The sequence below is a fragment of the Leucoraja erinacea genome, chromosome 6 (genome assembly GCF_028641065.1).
Source record: "Leucoraja erinacea ecotype New England chromosome 6, Leri_hhj_1, whole genome shotgun sequence".
Lineage (NCBI taxonomy): Eukaryota > Metazoa > Chordata > Chondrichthyes > Rajiformes > Rajidae > Leucoraja > Leucoraja erinaceus.
Window position 1 is genome coordinate 54,125,252 of NC_073382.1, and position 19,166 is coordinate 54,144,417.

The 19,166-nt window shown below is 42.9% G+C and overlaps 1 protein-coding gene across 1 annotated transcript in view; it reads right to left on the minus strand.

The window, feature by feature from the left end:
* The window catches only part of LOC129698145 (cytoplasmic dynein 2 heavy chain 1), a 395,765-nt gene that overhangs the window by 283,017 nt on the left and 93,582 nt on the right, over positions 1-19,166 (minus strand). The window contains 6 exon segments of the mRNA XM_055637055.1: positions 267-466; positions 917-1,026; positions 6,412-6,635; positions 9,990-10,172; positions 16,290-16,472; positions 17,691-17,896. Of these exon segments, the coding sequence (XP_055493030.1) occupies positions 267-466; positions 917-1,026; positions 6,412-6,635; positions 9,990-10,172; positions 16,290-16,472; positions 17,691-17,896 (1,106 nt within the window).

Sequence of the window (19,166 nt, forward strand, 5' to 3'; positions counted from 1 at the left end):
ATGCAAAAAAAGCATATCATTGTACCTAGGTACATGTGACAATATAGTATAACCGAATCAATTAATGGTTTTACTGAAACTCTTTTGAACTGTTGATTGATCGGAAACTCCTATAATACAAAATTATCTTTGTTCTTTGATTTATAAATTGATCCTATTTATTCTACAACTTTCCACATTGAGAAATATGAATGTATAATACGGTTCAGAAATGTGCAAAAAATAGCAAGTAAATGTTTCGGTCTTCCAGTTGCATTTATACTAACCTGGTTGGGTATAATTTCAAGGTAAGCTTCTTCAAATACCTCATGTAGGGCTGCAGACAGTTCAATATATTCAACATCTTTAAAGGTAACCCCAGGGAATATATCTCTCACTAAAGCATCAAACCGTGTACAATCAGCAAATGTCAATTTTGACATGGTATTAAGACGGAGAGCCTGTACCACAATGTGACTTTCATCAACTGTAAAATAAAATGGGGTCATAAATTTTACATATTCCAAAGTGCAAAGAACAGTGTACATGAATACATGAACTAGTGAAACATTAATATCTATTGTTTTCTGTGCATTTTGGAAAAGGAACAAATTCCAAAAGAAAAATACTGAACTGTAATTGACAGTAATATATCATTCAGAATTATACTGAATATGAATGCTGATGATAGATTATAGGATATCATAGTAAATGGACTATAACACTTGCAATCAAATTTGTTAGCTAATTATAGATACTAAACAAACATCTTCTACATTACAAATGTTTATTATTTTATTCCTTATTTTTAGAATTACATCTTTTTCTTTGTATGATCACATATGCATCTATTCAAATTTAATTACTGTAACTAATATTTTTTAATTATAATATATTTCTTCAATTACATGAAGGTTGAGCTGCCAGAAAGCCTTACTTTCTCTTTTGCTTTTTTTTAGCTGCTGAAGCAGACTGCCGCAACCCTTAAGGACTGTCTTCAGTGCTCTCAGACCCCAGTCATAGTGTTGCTGTGGCGTAAGCAGCTCTCTGAAATACCACCATAAACAAAATTCAAATAAAAACCTAATTAAACAAACTAGTTTATTTAACATTTCTTGGGCATTTCAGCACCAATTCATTACAGTAATCCTGTAATGATCCTACCAGATGAAGTATAGTACACCCCTTATTATTGAGAAACTGGGAATACTGAGAACCGAAGGACTGAACATAAGCCCTTGAAATAGTATCACAGATTTATTACAAGCTCTTGATATTCATAACTCAGAATTTAAAAAAAATAAATATTAATGATATAAATAGATGGTGTAGCAAACAAAAATAGATAGGTAGCAGCAATTAATGACACAATAAATTTCAGCGTAACATATCTAATATAATTTCTCCCTCCTTGATTTAGGAAAGCATAAACCACTGCAATATTCTATTAAATGTTAGCCTTTTTATTAACAATAGCTCTTCCTTCAACACCATACAGTGCCCTCCAGAATGTTTGTGACAAAGACCTATCATTTATTTATTTGCCTCTGTACTCCACAATTTGAGATTTGTAATAAAGAAAAATCACATATGGTTAAAGTGCACATTGTCAGATTTTAATAAAAGCCATTTTTATACATTTTGGTTTCACCATGGAGAAATTACAGCTGTGTTTATACATAATTCCCCTATTTCAGGGCACCATAATGTTTGGAACACAGCAATGTCATGTAAATGAAAGTAGTCATGTTTAGTATTTTATTGCATATCCTTTGCATGCAATGACTGCTTGAAGTCTGCGATTCATGGACATCACCAGTTGCTGGGTGTCTTCTCTGGAGATGCTCTGCCAGGCCTGTATTGCAGCCATCTTTAGATTCTGCTTGTTTTAGGGGCTAGTCCCCTTCAGTTTTCTCTTCAGCATTATTGGGTTCAAATCGGGCAATTGACTTGGCCAATCAAGAATTTACCATTTTTTAGCTTTGAAAAACTCCTTTGTTGCTTTAGCAGTATGTTTGGGATCATTGTCTTGCTGCAGAATGAACCGCCAGCCAATGAGTTTTGAGGCATTTGTTTGAACTTGAGCAGATAGGTTGCGTCTCTATACACTTCAGAATTCATTATGCTACTACCATCAGCAGTTGTATCATCAATGAAGATAAGTGAGCCAGTACCTTCAGCAGCCATGCATGCCCAGGCCATAACACCACCACCATTGTGTTTCACAGACGAGGTGGTATGCTTTGGATCTTGGGCAGTTCCTTCTCTCCTTCATACTTTGCTCTTGCCATCACTCTGACATAAGTTAATCTTCATCTCATCTGTCCACAAGACCTTTTTCCAGAACTATGTTGCTCTTTTAAGTACATTTTAGCAAACTGTAACCTGGCCATCCTATTTTTGCGGCTAACCAGTGGTTTGCATCTTGCAGTGTAGCCTCTGGATTTCTGTTACTGAAGTCTTCTGCGGACAGTGGTCATTGAAAAAAAACACTCCCTGCTCCTGAAGAGTGTTTCTGATATGCTGGACAGGTGCTTGGGGATTTTTCTTTATTATAGAGAGAATTCTTCTGTCATCAGCTATGGAGGTCTTCCTTGGCCTGCCAGTCCCTTTGTGATTAGTAAGCTCACAAGTACTATCTTTCTTCTTAATGATGTTCCAAACAGTTGATTTTGGTAAGCCTAAGGTTTGGCTAATGTCTCCAACAGTTTTATTCTTGTTTCTCAGTCTCATAATGGCTTATTTGACTTTCATTGGCACAACTTTGGTCCTCGTGTTGATAAATAGCAATAAAAGTTTCCAAAGGTGATGGAAAGACTGGAAGAAATACTAGGTGCTGAGAATTCTCTTATACCTGCATTAAAGAGGTAATTAAATGCACCTGAGCAATTACAAACACCCGTGAAGCCATGTGGCCCAAACAGTATGGTGCCCTGAAATGGGGGGATTATGTATAAACATAGCTGTAATTTCTCCATGGTGAAACCAAAATGTATAAAAATGGCCTTTACTAAAATCTGACAATGTATACTGTAACGACATGTGATTGTTTCTATTACTAATCTCAAATTGTGGGGTACAGAGGCAAATAAATAAATAATTGGTCTTTGTCCCAAACATTATGGAGGGTACTGTAATTCCAACCAATCTCATCTCCAAACTCCCAGGTCTAGGATAAACTATGCTGGAGTAACTCAGCTGGTCCGGCACCATCTCTGGAGGAAAAGGGTGGCTGATGTTTCAGGTCAGAACACATCTGCCATCCATCCTTTTTCTCCAGAGCTGTTTTACTCCAGCATTTTGTGTCTATCTTTGGTATAAACTACCATCTTCAGTTCTTTGTTTCTACATCCTGGACCTTGGACACAGCACCCAGGTGTGCAACTGGATCCTTGACTTCCCAACCCAAAGACCACATGTTAATTCTTAACAACAATGCCTTAGAAACATAGAAACATAGAAATTAGGTGCAGGAGTAGGCCATTCGGCCCTTCGAGCCTGCACCGCCATTCAATATGATCATGGCTGATCATTGTAAGGCTACATTCGCTGCCCCTAGATATACTCCCTCTGTACTCACATCTGGCAGCCAAATTCTGCTGTAAAGTAATTTATAAAGGCCAAGTTTATTTGGCCTTCCATCACAGCAATGTGATGGATGTTTATGTAAATCATGTTGTGTCTTGGGTCTATGTGTTTGTATGTATGGCTGCAGAAACGGCATTTCGTTTGGACCTCAAGGGGTCCAAATGACAATAAATGTATCTTATCTTATCTTATCTTAAGTTTGCAGATAACAACATTGTAGTGGGCATGCTCTCATATAATGACAAGACGGAAGTATAGGAAGGAGATCCAGAGCTTAGATCAGGATGACAAGAAAACAATCTTTCCCCCAATGTCACTAAATGAAGGAGCTTGTCACCGATTTCAGGAAACGAGATGGAGTCCATGCCTCACTTCACATCAATGATGCTAAAGTGGAGATGGTCAAGATTTTGAAAATCTAAGGTATAAATATCACCAATAATATGTCCTGGTCCATTTATATGGCCAAGAAAGCACATCAACACCTCTAATTGCTCAGTAGAAATTCAGCATGTATCCAATTACTTTTTCCAATTTCTACAGAAGCACCATAGAAAGCATCCAATTTGAACGAAACACAGCTTTGTATGGCAACTGCTCTGTCCAAGACCGCATGACATTGCAGGTGTTTATTAGCATGAGAAAGCAGCCATCATAACCAAGGTCCTCTAACATCCTAGTCATTCTCTCCTCCACTCTCCTATTGGGCAGAAGATAGAAAGCTTGAAAGTACCTGCTACCAGATTTAAGAACAGCTTCGTCCCCACTATTGTCAGACTATGGAACAGACTTCTCATACACCAAGGACAAATTTCCAATCTTCCAAACAAGCTTGTTACTATTCTTGTTTTTTTTAATCTGTATTTTCTGCTGTTACACCATATTCTGCAGTGCTTATTTTCTCTTTTGCGCTACCTGATATCCTCATGTATGGTTTGATTTCCCTTGATAGCTTACAAAACAACATTTTTTCACTGTATCACAGTATACATGACAATAATAAAACCAATATTGTTAGTAATTTATGAAGATTAGAATGTGGAAATCCTGCCAGAAGAGTGTTATAATAAAAATTAAGTTCAAACAAAGGTATGGATTGAAGGCCTGAGTAGGAGATTGATTGAGGGAAGAAAAGAGGCTAGCAAAAGGACAACATAGCAAAAGGATCTTAGTGAAAGTTAAGATATGTGATTTGAAGTATGTATAAAGGGCGAAATGGGAAATATAAAATAATGTTTAAGACTTGGAAGAGTCTATATATGAAAGGTTGAAGCAATGAATTGAATGGATCTTTATTCCTACTCTAGAGATACACTGATACCAGGTGAAAATAGTGTTCAAGAAGGAACTGCAGATGCTGGAAAATCAAAGGTACACAAAAATGCTGGAGAAACTCAGCGGGTGCAGCAGCATCTATGGAGCGAAGGAAATAGGTAATGTTTCGGGCGGAAACCCTTCTTCAGACTGATAGGGGGTGGCGAGGAGAAGGAAGGAAAAAGGAGGAGGAGGAGCCCGAGGGCTGGGGGATGGGAGGAGACAGCCCGAGGGCTGAGGAAGGGGAGGAGACAGCAAGGGCTAACAAAATTGGGAGAATTCGATGTTCATGCCCGCAGGATGCAGACTCCCCAAGCGGAATATGAGGTGCTGTTCCTCCAATTTCCGGTGTTGCTCACTCTGGCAATGGAGGAGACCCAGGCCAGAAAGGTCAGATTGGGAATGGGAGGGGGAGTTGAAGTGCTGAGACACCGGGAGGTCAGGTAGGTTCTTGCGGACTGAGCGGGTGTGTTCAATGAAGCGATCGCCCAACCTCCGCTTAGTCTCACCGATGTAGATCAGCTGACATCTAGAGCAGCGGATGCAGTAGATGAGGTTGGAGGAGATACAGGTGAACCTCTCTTGCACCTGAAACGACTGCTTGGGTCCTTGAATGGAGTCGAGGGGGGAGGTAAAGGGACAGGTGTTGCATTTCTTGCGGTTGCAACGGAAAGTGCCCGGGGAGGGGGTGGTATGGGAGGGAAGGGAAGAATTGACAAGGGAGTGGCGGAGGGAGCGGTCTTTGCGGAAGGCAGACATGGGGGGAGATGGGAAGATGTGGCGAGTGGTGGGGTCACGTTGGAGGTGGCGAAAATGACGGAGGATTACTTGTTGTATGTGACGGCTAGTGGGGTGAAAGGTGAGGACTAGGGGGACTCTGCCCTTGTTGCGAGTGCGGGGATGGGGAGTGAGAGCAGTGTTGCGGGGTATGGAAGAGACCCTGGTGCGAGCCTCATCTATGGTGGAGGAGGGGAACCCCTGTTCCCTGAAGAATGAGGACATTTCAGATTCCCTGGTGTGGAACGCTTCATCCTGGGAGCAGATGCGGCGTAGACGGAGGAATTGGGAGTGGGGGATGGAGTCCTTACAGGAGGCAGGGTGGGGAGAAGTGTAGTCCAGATAGCCATGGGAGTCAGTGGGTTTATAGTGGATGTCGGTCAGATGTCTATCACCTGCGATGGAGATAGTGAGGTCAAGGAATGGTAGGGAAGTGTCGGAAATAGTCCAGGTGTATTTGAGTGCCGGATGGAAGTTGGTGGTGAAGTGGATGAAGTCAGTCAGTTGTGTGTGGGTGCAGGAGGTGGCCCCAAAGCAGTCGTCGATGTAACGGAGGTAGAGGTCAGGGATGGGGCCCTGGTACGTATTGAACAAGGATTGTTCGACGTACCCGACAAAGAGGCAGGCGTAGCTGGGGTCCATGCGTGTGCCCATAACTACGCCTTGTATTTGGTAAGGATTAAAATAGAACTGGTGTAAATAGTTACAACAACAACTTTTCAATGACAAATAATAAAATAATTGAATACATACTTGGACAGATTAAAGAGGGCCACTAGTTTTCTTCCCAACATGTTACCATTTTTAAATCCTTCTGAATAAAGAATAACTTCAGCAATAAGTTCATTATCAGGCCGTGACATAGCAACAGGTCGAAATAGTTGTTTCAGATTATCAGGGAGTTTTTGCCGTCCTCCGTAACCTTTTCCAGCAGGATTCATAGTGATGAATATTCCAGAATTTGAATCAAGATCAACCTAAAATTGTAAATAAGCAAATTCATAACAATTTATATGAAAGTATCAAGTTCAAGCAAAAAAATATTAACGGAAATCTATAATACTGGCCATCCCTGCGATACGAACACCCAACATAAACCATTCTACATATGAACATGCTCCCATAATATTTAATTCAATAGTCTGATGTATAAACATAGGTCCATTACTAAACAGAATGGAAGAACTAGTTTCCTTTCTCTCCCGACTTTTAGTAATTGTTATTTTATATCAGTCTTAACTGCATTTAATGCTATTCATTATAATATTGCTGGGATGGGGTTACCATACTGAGTGATGTGTGTACATTTTCCGACACAGACAAAATCGACTTGACATCTGTAAAGTCAGAACCTATTCATTACACAGGGTGGCCTGTAAGATGCAACTCCTCCTGAATTACAAACCACTCCTGCAATGGAACCACACCTGTCGCTGTGCACTTTAACTTAGCTGAATATGTTTATGTGGCAAATTAACAGATTCCAATTGTAACATTTAGTAATGCAATTGTTATTTGGATAATTAAATTAATAACTGGTTGTCTGGCTACTTACTTTGATTCTTGGATTGATACTGTTTTCAGACTAGAAAGCATAGAGTTGAGAATCCAAGCCATCAATATAAAATTATAGTGATATTAAAGTTACAAATATTCAATCCATGGTCCATAGAATTTAACATTTGAGCACGCCCACAAACAAGTACTTAGTGTTTCATCTTGATTGGACAATTTCCTATATATAAAATTGTCTCTGAATTATTAGTGTTATTATGTTTAACATTTGGAGAGTTAATATCACTGTTAGGGAGAAGAAAATCTAGTACAAGTTCAGATTCAGTCCTATACCAACTTGTGGCTCCCATCAAAGCAGTGGAAACATTGGGGCTCACATGTAACTGTAAAGACAATGAGTGAGAGTTTCCTTTGGGACCCAGGTGTGAAAGACAATTATGCTGTTTAAGGACTGGACTTTCCATAAGCCACATTCATCAGGGCTGCCAACTCTCACGCTTTGAGCGTGAGACTCACGCCCTCAAGCAAACTCCCACGCCCTCACGCTGATCAGACATTTCTCACGCTCAGTGGTGAGAAATGTTGTGATCAACGAAAATTTCAAAACTCGCATAAACTGCATGGTCCGCGGGTGTTGGAGAGCAGGGGCTGCAGGAGGGATGGGAGCAGAACCAGCGGCAGGAACAGATGCGGGGAGCCGGGACATGTTTGCGGCGCTGTCGAGTGTATGCGGGGCTGACGCTGCAGCTCCGGCCATGGAGCACTCCGGACAGTGCAAGTGTCCCGGGCTGCGGAGCCATCGGAAGCGCCGCTGCCGCGAGAGTCTCTGTGCCAAAGGGACAGACTCTCAAAGGGAGGTGGAGAGAGAGAGAGGGGAAGGAGACAGAGAGAGACAGTGGGGGGAGAGAGAGAGGGGAGGACAGAGAGGGGAGAGACAGAGGGGGCGTGAATGGAGAGAGAGAAGAGGGAGGGGAGGAGAGAGAGGTAGGGGAGAGAGAGGGACTGATTTTAGATGAATAGCCATGATCATATTAAATGGCAGTGCTGGCTCGAAGGGCCAAATGGCCTATTCCTGCACCTATTTTCTATGTTTCTATGCTTGAGTATATGACAATAAAACACGATCACTTAATTTTGAAGCATTCATGCACGGTGGAGGTGTAATGTAGTCATTGAGTGATACAGTGTGAAACCAGGCCCTTCGGTGCAACTTGCCCACACCCGCCAACATGTCCCAGCGCCGCTACCTGCTTTTGGTCCATATCTCCATACCTGTCCTATCCATGTATCAGTCTAACTTTTTCTTAAATGTTGGGATGGTCCCTGCCTCAACTACCTCCTCTGGCAGCTTGTTCCATACACCCATCACCCTTTGTGTGGATAAAGTTACCCCTTAAAAAGTTACCTCTTAAAAATACTTCATGCAAAAAACATTGAAATCATACTTCTACAGTGCACTAAATCATGATTTTAATACATCAAATTTCAAAAGGTTCCTACCCTGGGAAGGGGGACACCCTTCTTCCACACCCTCTCCCCACTCAGTTGCTCCACCCTCACCGGGTACCCCCAAGGCCAGTGATCGCACAGCCTCCCCCCTTTCAAAAACGCTCCAATCCAATTTAAAGCATATATATTGCATTCAAGTGTAAGTTAAAAGACCCCCCTCCTCGCTATGCTCCCTCGGGCTTGGTCTCTCGTAATTTCTCACTCCCAACTCTCACCCAATGTTGGCAGCCCTGCATTCATTAATATGATACTTTGTACCAGAATTATTTGTAATAACAGTAAATATACATTTAATCTGTGCAAACCAGTTGACATTTCACATTTTATAAGCACAATATTTTTAATCACTATTTCTTAATCGCAACAAGAGGATGCCAATCAGCCCTACGCCTGTTCTGCCATTAAATGAGATCAGGGATAACGTACGGTATAAGTGCCAAGTGTTACAGAACAGGACTTGCACTAGATCAGCTTATTCTTTCATGGAATGGATCAGGCAAATCCAGGGTCTGTCAGCATCCCAGGGATCAAAGAGAAGAGAAACTTTGTTGGAATTATCACGGAGTGAAAAGAGGGGTTTAAGGCAAGGGCTGGTTCCCAGTGGTTGGACTTGTGGTTAACAGTGAAAGCAGAGGATGTCAATTAGTCAAGTGTCAAATTAGTAGTCAAAGCGTTCGCTTGAGTGTCCTAAAGCTCAGCTCATATGATTAGCGGATGGAAGAATATGTCTCAGGCAATTGGTAAGTGGGGCTTGATTATGCCAGGCAGTTGGTGTGAGGAAGTTGTGGATGGAAAGGTGAGTTGTGAAAGCCAAAAAAGAGCCAGTAAGTAATTGATGTAGGCGAAGACCTACTAGTACTGGCTGAGACTTGCTGCGCGAGGCTCCCTTTATATCAAGCAGGTGCAGAACAAGCAATGTTTTAAAAATCTGGTTGGATTGTGTGTAACAAATCAGAGTATGCGCTTTGGATTTATGTGTCCTAATTTCTCCCATCAATGCTTTCAACAAGTGCTGCACGATGAAGGGTGGAATTACCTGCACGTTTGACATGCTAACAATATCACGTGCTCATGCAATTCATAATAAGATGTTCCCAGTCAAATATCCAGTGGCCTTAAAACGCTTATAATCATTTTGTACAGCAGGAAACAGAATCATGTAAATAAATGTCCAGGCAATTAACGCCTTCACAGTATTTGTTTATAGAGCTGTCATAGTAATGCATTAAAATTTTGCATTTTTATTGCTTAAAAATATCTAAATTAGATTTTTTGTTATATTTTTCCTGTGAAATTAAGAATTGTACCTGCTTCCCCAGCAACTCACAGAACCTCCTATGATTTTTCAAGGCGTCCTGAATAGCCTGAATTTGCATTGAAACAGCAGATAGTACAGCTTCCTCCAGACGATTGAACTCATCGAAGCAGCCCCAAGCACCACATTTCACCAAACCAATAAAAATTCGGCCCATTGACTTCACATCAATACCCTTCAAGAATAAGGTTAAGAAATCAAAGATTAAAATAATTTCTTTAAACGTGCGATTTCAAGTATTTAAAAATAAATAGCATCATTAGATATGCAGATCTTGTGATGATGTTGAATGGCCTACTCTTGCACCTATTACCTATTGTCTATTGTCTAAACAGAAATATTTTTGAAATTGCTTTTCAAATTTACCAGACTTAAATACTGATCTAATGCAGGGCTGCCAACTCTCACGCTTTGAGCGTGACACTCACGCATTTCAACCAATTCTCACGCCCTCACGCTGAAGGCAGAATTCTCACGCTGTCTTCAGTCCCTGCACAGCAAAGATCCTATAGCGGAGCTACAGCAGAGCTATAGGATCTTTGCTGCACAGTTTGTCTCTTTGCGCCACATGACAGCGATCTGCACGGATTGGGGAAGCGCGTCGGTCCCGGGCAGCGGGTGTCAGCGCTTTTGTGCGCCGTCTGCGAGCGCTGCGCTTCCGGCCAAAGATCCTATAGCGGAGCAAGATCTTTGCTTCCAGCTGCCGCAGCAACCTCGCTCCCTCCCTCCCTCCTGCCTTCAACTCACACGGCAGCGCTAGCACCAGCGCCGCCAATCCACGCTGCACCGTGCCAGCCAGACTCCCCATTGGGCGGCCGGGGAAAGAGAGGGAGGGGAGAAAGAAAGAGAGAGAGAAAGAAAAAAAGGGAGGGATGGAGGCAAATAGAGACAGGGGGAGGGAATGTAGTGAGGGATTGAAGGAAGGGAAGGAGAAAGGGGAGAGAGAGGAAGCGTGAGGAAAAAGAGGGAGGGTGAGGAAAAAGAGGGAGGGGAGGAAAGAGGAAGGGGAGGAAAGAGGGAGAGATGGGGGAGAGGAAAGAGGGAGGAGGGAGGAAGTGGAGGAAAGACAGAGGGAAGGGAGGATGGAGGAGGGGGGGAGAAGGAAAGGTGTGTGTGTCTGTTTCCCTGTGTGTGTCTCCTTGTATGTGTGTGTGTGTGTGTCTCTGTGTGTGTCTCCCTGTGTGTGTGTGTGTGTGTGGGTGTGTGTCTGTGTGTGTGTGTGTCTCTGTGTCTGTGTGTGTGTGTGTCTGTGTGTGTGTGTGTGTTTGTGTCTCCCTGTGTGTGTGTGTGTGTGTGTGTGTGTCCCTGTGTGTGTGTGTGTGTGCGTGTGTCTCCGTGTGTGTGTGTGTGTATCCCCTGTGTGTGTGTGTGTGTGTGTGTGTGTGTGTGTGTGTGTGTGTGTGTGTGTGTGTGTGTGTGTGTGTGTGTGTGTGTGTGTCTCTCCTTGTGTGTGTCAGTCTGTCTCCCTGTGTGTGTGTGTCTGTGTGTCCCCGTGTGTGTGTGTGTGTGTGTGTGTGTGTGTGTTGTGTGTGTGTGTGTGTGTGTGTGTGTGTGTGTGTGTGTGTGTGTGTGTGTGTGTGTGTGTGTGTCTGGGTGTGTGTGCGTCTGTGTGTGTGTGTGTGTCTGTCTGTGTGTGTGTGTGTGTGTGTGTGTGTGTGTGTGTGTTTGTGTCTGTGTGTGTGTGTGTCTGTGTGTGTGTGTGTGTGTGTGTGTCTTCCTTTGTGTATGTGTCTCCCTGCGCATCTGTTGTCACATCCTGGCCTTAGACAGGGCTGCCAACTCTTCACGCTTTGAGCGTATATTTCAGCCGATTCTCACGCTGATGACAGAATTCTCACGCTGTCTTCAGTCCCTGCACAGTTTGTCTTTTTGCGCCATCTCACAACGATCTGTGCGGTCTGGGGAAGCGCGTCAGTTGGCGGCTGTGAGTGACGTTGCATCTCTTCTCTTCTCTTCTTTCTTGGTTGGATGTGAAGCCGCCGACACCATGAAGCAGTCGGAGATAGAACTAACCAGGTGAATCGGTTGTAAAACATGGGGAGGACCACAATGAGGCCAAACATCTAGGACAGGGTTCGGCTGAATCCGGCCTGTAACCCGAAAAACCACGTTTATTTTCAATTTGTTTTCCCAGGGTCGGGGCAGGCGAGCCAACCTGAGAACTGCAGCCAGTCACTGGGACGCGAGCTGATCTGTGAACGGCAGCCTGGGCACGCAGAATGCCAACTTGATCATTATGGACAAATTGGGCCAGCCACGTACATGTTGTATAACTCTGACTCTATGAAGATCTGAATGGGCTTAGAATGACCATTCAAGCAAAATTGCCCCCACTTTCCCCATTTTGATTCTTGAGATTAATATCCCTTTGTTCTGTTAACAGCGTTAAAGTACTTATGAGGTCGAGTCAGGAAAGGGAACATGTTATTTCTTTTTAGTTTGCTTTAATAGTAAGATTAAACGAGAACTTACCAGTTTGAAGTTTGATCTGTATTTTATGAGGAGTTACGATGAGGGATTACGTGAAGAACCCCGCCACGACGCATGCGTGTCATTCTTCAAAGCAGCGGTGTGAAATCACAGATAACTGTAATGACTAAACATAGTAAGATTAGAGAAGAGATACCAGTTAAGTATATGATCAAGGGTGGGAGCGGAGGGCACGTAATCCCTCATCGTAACTCCTCATAAAATACAGATCAAACTTCAAACTGGTAAGTTCTCGTTTAATCTTACTATTTTACTTCGGAGTCACGTGAGTGACTACGTGAAGATTTTAAAGCTCTGTGATTTCATGCCGTGGAAACGAGTCCATGCATCACGTCTGCCTTGATGACTGTAGGAGGAATTGTGTTAACATAATTTGGACATGAATTCGACATTGAAATCATAATATTTATTAACACAAATTTATAACCCCTTTTTATGGGTTTAAATTAATTTACAGAACTTAAATTTGTTTCTGCAAACGTTCCAGGTTTCATTACTGGTTTATTGTAAAATAATTGGAATGTTTTTTCCCCCAGACCATCCTGCTGCCTTGAGGATTTGATCCATTGTATCGCTGCCGATGTAGCTGCAGCCCTGGTGGAGTGCGATTTTAAAATATTAGTATCCACCCCAGCCTGTGTTAGCACCTGTTTCAGCCATCTTGAGATGGTCTGGACCGTCACTCTTTTGTGTGGTTGCTAGTGGCTGACCAAAAAGTGCCTTCTCATTGCCTCTTAGGATTTTCGTTTTCTCCATGTATAACGACAGATGTCTTATTATACACAGATGGTCATCTGTTTGGGTATGACCTAAATTGTATATTGAGGCCTGCTGATCCCTGTCTGTTCTGCTTACTAACTCATAGATATGAAACGTAATATTTTCTGTTGAGGAAGTCATGTTGGCCAGTCTTAGTTTATGCAGTGACTGTACCCTCTGTGCCGTGACCAATGCCATTAGCATGACTGTTTTTAATGTCAGTCTGTGTAGGGACAGAGCTGTTGCTGGAGACCAATTCCTGAGCATCTTCAGGATAATACTTACATCCCATATTTGGGAGTACCTGGTTCTTGGGGGATTAGTATTAAAATTCCCCTCATAAGTTTTGTTACCAGTGGGTGAGTCCCAACAGAGTAACGCTCTGTCCCCTGCCATGGGTAAGTCGATAGGGCACTTCTGGCGCAGTTGATGGCACTGTAACTGAGCCCCTCATCATAGTGGAGGCCTGCCAGATATTCCAGAACAGACGGGATGTTCATGTCTCTGTAGGTGATGTTGTTTTTATGGCAGTGCATCGCCCACTTCCTGATATAGACCAGATACTGTTTTTTGGTTGACTGTCTTTGGGCCGCCGAGATCATGTTCACTGTTCGGTCCGTCAGTCCCAGTTTTAGTAGAGGTGTTTTTAAAACTCTACAAATTGATAAGTTCAAATGTTTATGGCATGGGTGGCTATCCATTGTTATGGGATGTAGCAATAAATCTGGTCTATGTGGGACTCCCTGTATTTTGTAGGGAACCAGACCCACCTACCTCCATAGTTACCAGTGGCAGATTTACTTCTTTTTGTAGGTTCTTCGCTGCTGTTGTTGCGCTGGTGTCTGGATTTTCGGTTTGGTTGGTGTTGGAGGTCCCCGCATCTTCCAAGAAGGCCGGCCTGGGCCATGGCCTAAAAAGACTCATGTTTTGAATACCGGGCCTTCGAGCTTTCACCAGTTCTGCTGGCGGGTGCATAGGGGTGCTGTCTTTGGCTGTAGTGTTTGTTGGAGTCCATTTTATTAGTCCAGTAGGTTCTCTTGTTCCTGCACCCCTTGCACACTTGTCTTTCCTTCTGCGGACCCCTCTTCCAGGTCAGCCCAGAACTGACCCGCAGTGCTCCCCTCTGATGAGGTAGAAGCACTGTGCAGCCCTTCAAGAGGTACTGCTGTGGGTTTATCATAGGGCCCACAGTGACCCGACTCCATCTCCCGGAGTCTGTCACATTGGAGCAAATGCTCCACACACCGCTCTATCCAGCTCCAGCGCTCTCGGTCGCTGGCCGCCCGCGGTTGTTCAAAGTCGGACTCCTCTGAGTCCACGACCTTGTTTGTTTTTGTGTCTAGCCTTTCCGCCCGGCTGCGTGGATCTGGTCGGTGCGGAGGCGACATCGGGCACAGCTGACCCCACTATCGGTGATCCGAGTGCCGCTGGCTGCTGCTGGCTGCCCGTTGCTCCGCGGTCCTCCCTCACCAGCTTTGTCCTTACTGCCGTGGAGTGGATCTGGCCGGTGCGGAGGCGACATCGGGCACAGCTGATCCCATCTAGCCCACCAGCTTTGTCGCAGCCCGTTGGTTTCTCCACCTGTAATTAGCATGGTAAAAACACAAAAAGACCGCAGCTCTTACCTGCAGGTCCAAGTTAGAATTGTCGCTACAGGGGAACGTTGTTCCACCCCGTCTCCTGCCATTTTCGACTTGTCCAAAAAGTCGACGGCCCCATTTGAATAGTCTCCCGCCCGGCCGTGGTGTTCTGGCCGGCGCGGGACCAAAAGTCGGCACAGCTGATCCCTTACGGGGCTTGTGCCTTCAGCTGCTGCTGGCTCCCGCAACTTCGCGGTCCCCCCCAGCCAGCTTTACTCGTAGCACTTGTGGACACATATTTTGTCCTGCTTGCCCCCATGTGTGAAAACAGCGCAGGGACAAAAACTACCGCAGAGTAAATCACTTACCTGCAGGTCGCGGTTTCAAACTTACTGCTGCGGGGGACTCTCCACCCCGCCTGTCGTTTCGCAAGCGTGAAGCGATATGTCACGCATGTGTCCTGGTGGGGTTCTTCACGTAGTCACTCACGTGACTCCGAAGTAAAATTTGTTAGTTGATTGTTTGTTGAGTGCCATCATTTCTGAAATGGTCTTAAAGTAACTTAACTGTTATAAAGCAGTAATAAGTGATTTTTGTCCAAACAATTGGAACTTGCATAAAATGTTTGCATTATTAGCAGGACTCCAACTCTCACGCATTGAGCGTGAGACTCACGCATTTCACAAAATTCTCATGCTCTCACGCTGATCACAAAATTTCTCACGCTCAAATATCTGGGGGTGCTGAAAGTTCAAAATAAAGCAAAAATTGTTTTAGAGGTGAGTAAAAACCATGAGGGGAATATCAGGTGAATGCATAGTCTTTTTCCCAGGATATGTGATTCAAGCACTAGAGGGGATTGGTTTAAAGCAGGGCTATCAAACTACCAGCACCAACCTCCCTCCCCCTTCCTCCCTGAGGCACGGCACACACCTCCCACCCTCACCTCCGGCGGCTCTATGTCCGTCGACCGCTCTGTCCTCACCCCATGGAGTTTTAACCCCGGCCCGGAGCCAGGAGCGGACCGGGTGAGTGGGGGCATTGGTGCCACCTCCGGAGCCTACTATGGGATACCCTCCCTCGCAATTTCTCACTCTCAACTCCCACCCAATGTTGGCAGCCCTGTCTAATGTTTGAACAAATACCACAGGCCATGTAGCATTGAGCTATTTTAAATTAGTGTCCAAAAAAGACACAGAGTGCTGGAGTAACACTGTACATGTATAGTGACAATAAATGGCATATCTATATCTAACTCAGCAGGTCAGGCAGCGGAGGAACAAGCATAGGTGACATTTCAGGTTGGGAACATACTTAAAAGTAATATCATGTTTTTTTTATAAACAGAATAGTTAGCAATATTTGCTGGTACAATCATTGTCAAACTACTGCATACCAAGTGTGAAAAATATTAATAATCAATTTGTATCCAATGCATTATACAAAAAAACCTACATAATTACCTCATCACAGTTAAAAACAAGAACCTGTCTACCAAATAAGCCTCCTAATGCTTTCACAGATTCTGTCTTGCCAGTGCCAGCTGGTCCATATGGATTTCCTCCAAGCCCCATCTTCATGGCTTGAGTGAGAGTCAGATAACATTTGTCTGTGAGAGGAGTATGAACCAGCTTTGGAGCATTACCCTATAAGAAAATTGTTTTATGTTGTTAACAATAATATTATAAATGTTTCCCATCACATCGCTTCTACAAAGAGGTGCTGATTTTAGAAAGAGGTACTGATTTTAGATGAATAGCCATGATCATATTGAATGGCAGTGCTGGCTCGAAGGGCCGAATGGCCTATTCCTGCACCTATTTTCTATGTTTCTATGCTTGAATATATGGCAATAAAACTCAATCACTTGATTTTGAAGCATTCATGCATGGTGGAGGTATAATGTAGTCATAGAGTGATACAGTGTGAAAACAGGCCCTTCGGTGCAACTTGCCCACACCCGCCACATGTCCCAGCTACGCTACCTGCTTTTGGTCCATACCTCCAAACCTGTCCTATCCATGTATCAGTCTAACTTTTTCTTAAATGTTGGGATGGTCCCTGCCTCAACTACCTCCTCTGGCAGCTTGTTCCATACACCCATCACCCTTTGTGTGGATAAAGTTACCCCTTAAAAAGTTACCTCTTAAAAATACTTCATACAAAAAACATTGAAATCATACTTCTACAGTGCACTAAAACATGATTTTAATACATCAAATGTCAAAAAGTTCCTACCCTTCTTCCACACCCTCTCCCCACTTGGTTGCTCCACTCCCTCACCGGGTGCCCCCAAGGCCAGTGATCAGTGATCGCACAGCCTCCCCCCTTTCAAAAACGCTCCAATCCAATTTAAAGCATATATATTGCATTCGAAATCAAGCTGAAAAATGCGAATGTTCCGTACCAATGGGAGGGGACACTCCTGGCAGCAGCTGGACATGAACTGTTACAGACTGACACACATTCCCCTCCATGGAAAGGAAAATTGGAAGGATGTAAAACAAACAATCCTCTATTACTCACTCTGCCACATCTACTAACTAGCCTAGAGAATGCATTTTCCCCCAAGCAGACATTATATACAAGAGCTGTCTATTTTCCTTCACATTCTCGTGTCTTTGCACAGAAATATAAATGTGAGATTCACACATTCAGCAGTGTCTTATACAGTCTGCTTAAAACCATCTGGTAAATACTAACTACATGGAATATCTCTCATCTATGTTGATCATTGTGAAATGAAATATTTCTTTAAAGGATAAGAAACTACATACAATGACAAAAATACTTAGTAGATAAATTGTTCTAAGAATATAAAGTAAAAAACACAGTGAGTCTAATTATATCAGGAAAACGTGCACCTGGTATTCATATGTATATTGGAACTCTGCATCCACCATCTGAATGTAACAGTTATTATCTGGTTTCATGTAGAATCGAAGTTGTTTCTTCCAAGCCCAATCTGAGATACTGCAAATCTGCGTTTGATTCAATTGGTTAACAATCTCTATGTTGTGAATGATGTCAAGAATGAGGGCTTTGAGTTTCAACTCCAAGATGGTTGTTTCTGAAAGCATGCACAAACATACAAAAATGTGCTTCAACACAAACATTTATCAACATTTAAAGCCTTCTAAACATTAATCAAATTAATTCTATGACAAAATTTAACACACTTACTCCTTTCCCTTGCATGTTTAGAGTCTAACCACAATTCTTCAAAAGACTATGAAATTATAAGCTCACATTAATACGTAACACAAGAAACCTTCTTTATACTTTTTCTGGGCCATGATTATTTATTCTTTTGTACTTCAAACAATAATATTTAAAATCTAATTTATTAGAATTGATATAAAATTTTATAGTGCAAATACCCACAGCTTATTCATTGCAAAATGAACTTTCCCTTTCCACAATGACCTTCAAATCCTTAGTTTTACATACCAATCATTCTGAATTTCAATAGATACTGCTAATCTAGTACGGGACAATAGAGTTGTCATCCAGAGTTAAAATCAGTTGTCATCCAGAACTGACGGACAGCAGAAAAGGACATTTATTTTATTCATATGTCGAACATTGTGCAAACCTTTAGGAAACTAAGATCTTCTCTTGATATTCACTTTACAATATTACAATAAAATCATATAAACTGCTGGCTAATTGTAAGCAGTTAGGTGCATACTCGCAACGATAGCAAATTAACATAGAACAGGAGAATAATAATAACAAGAATAAATGAAATAACAGATAACTTAATTTTTCCCGAGCCATATGATGAAAATGCTATTTGTTGTTATCTAAATCAATATATTGGCTGTTTTGGCAAGGACTTTGAGTGAACAGATGATTACAAGATCATTCAATTAAAATATAAAGCTTGTTTAGTTTAGAGATAAAGTGCAGAAACAGGCCCTTGGGCCCACCGAGTCCGCGCCAACCAGCAATCCGCACATATTAACATTATCCTACACACACTAGGGACAATATACTTTTTATAGAAAGCCAATTAACCTACAAACCTGTACGTCTTTGGAATGTGGGAGGAAACCGAAGATCTCGGAGAAAACCCACGCAGGTCACGGAGAGAACGTACAATTCCGAACAGACGGCACTCGTAGTCGGGATCGAACCCGGGTCTCTGGCGTTGAAAGCGCTGTAAAGCTGCAACTCTACCGCCGCACCACCGTGCCGCCCCTTGTAGTTGATACTACAAGCTTGACTTGTAGCCACTCTTTGCTATTATCATTACATTCTACCATTCTAATGCTCAAACTGCCCTCATCATCCCAAAAATATTGATTGTGAGGAAATAATCACACAAAAAAATGAAT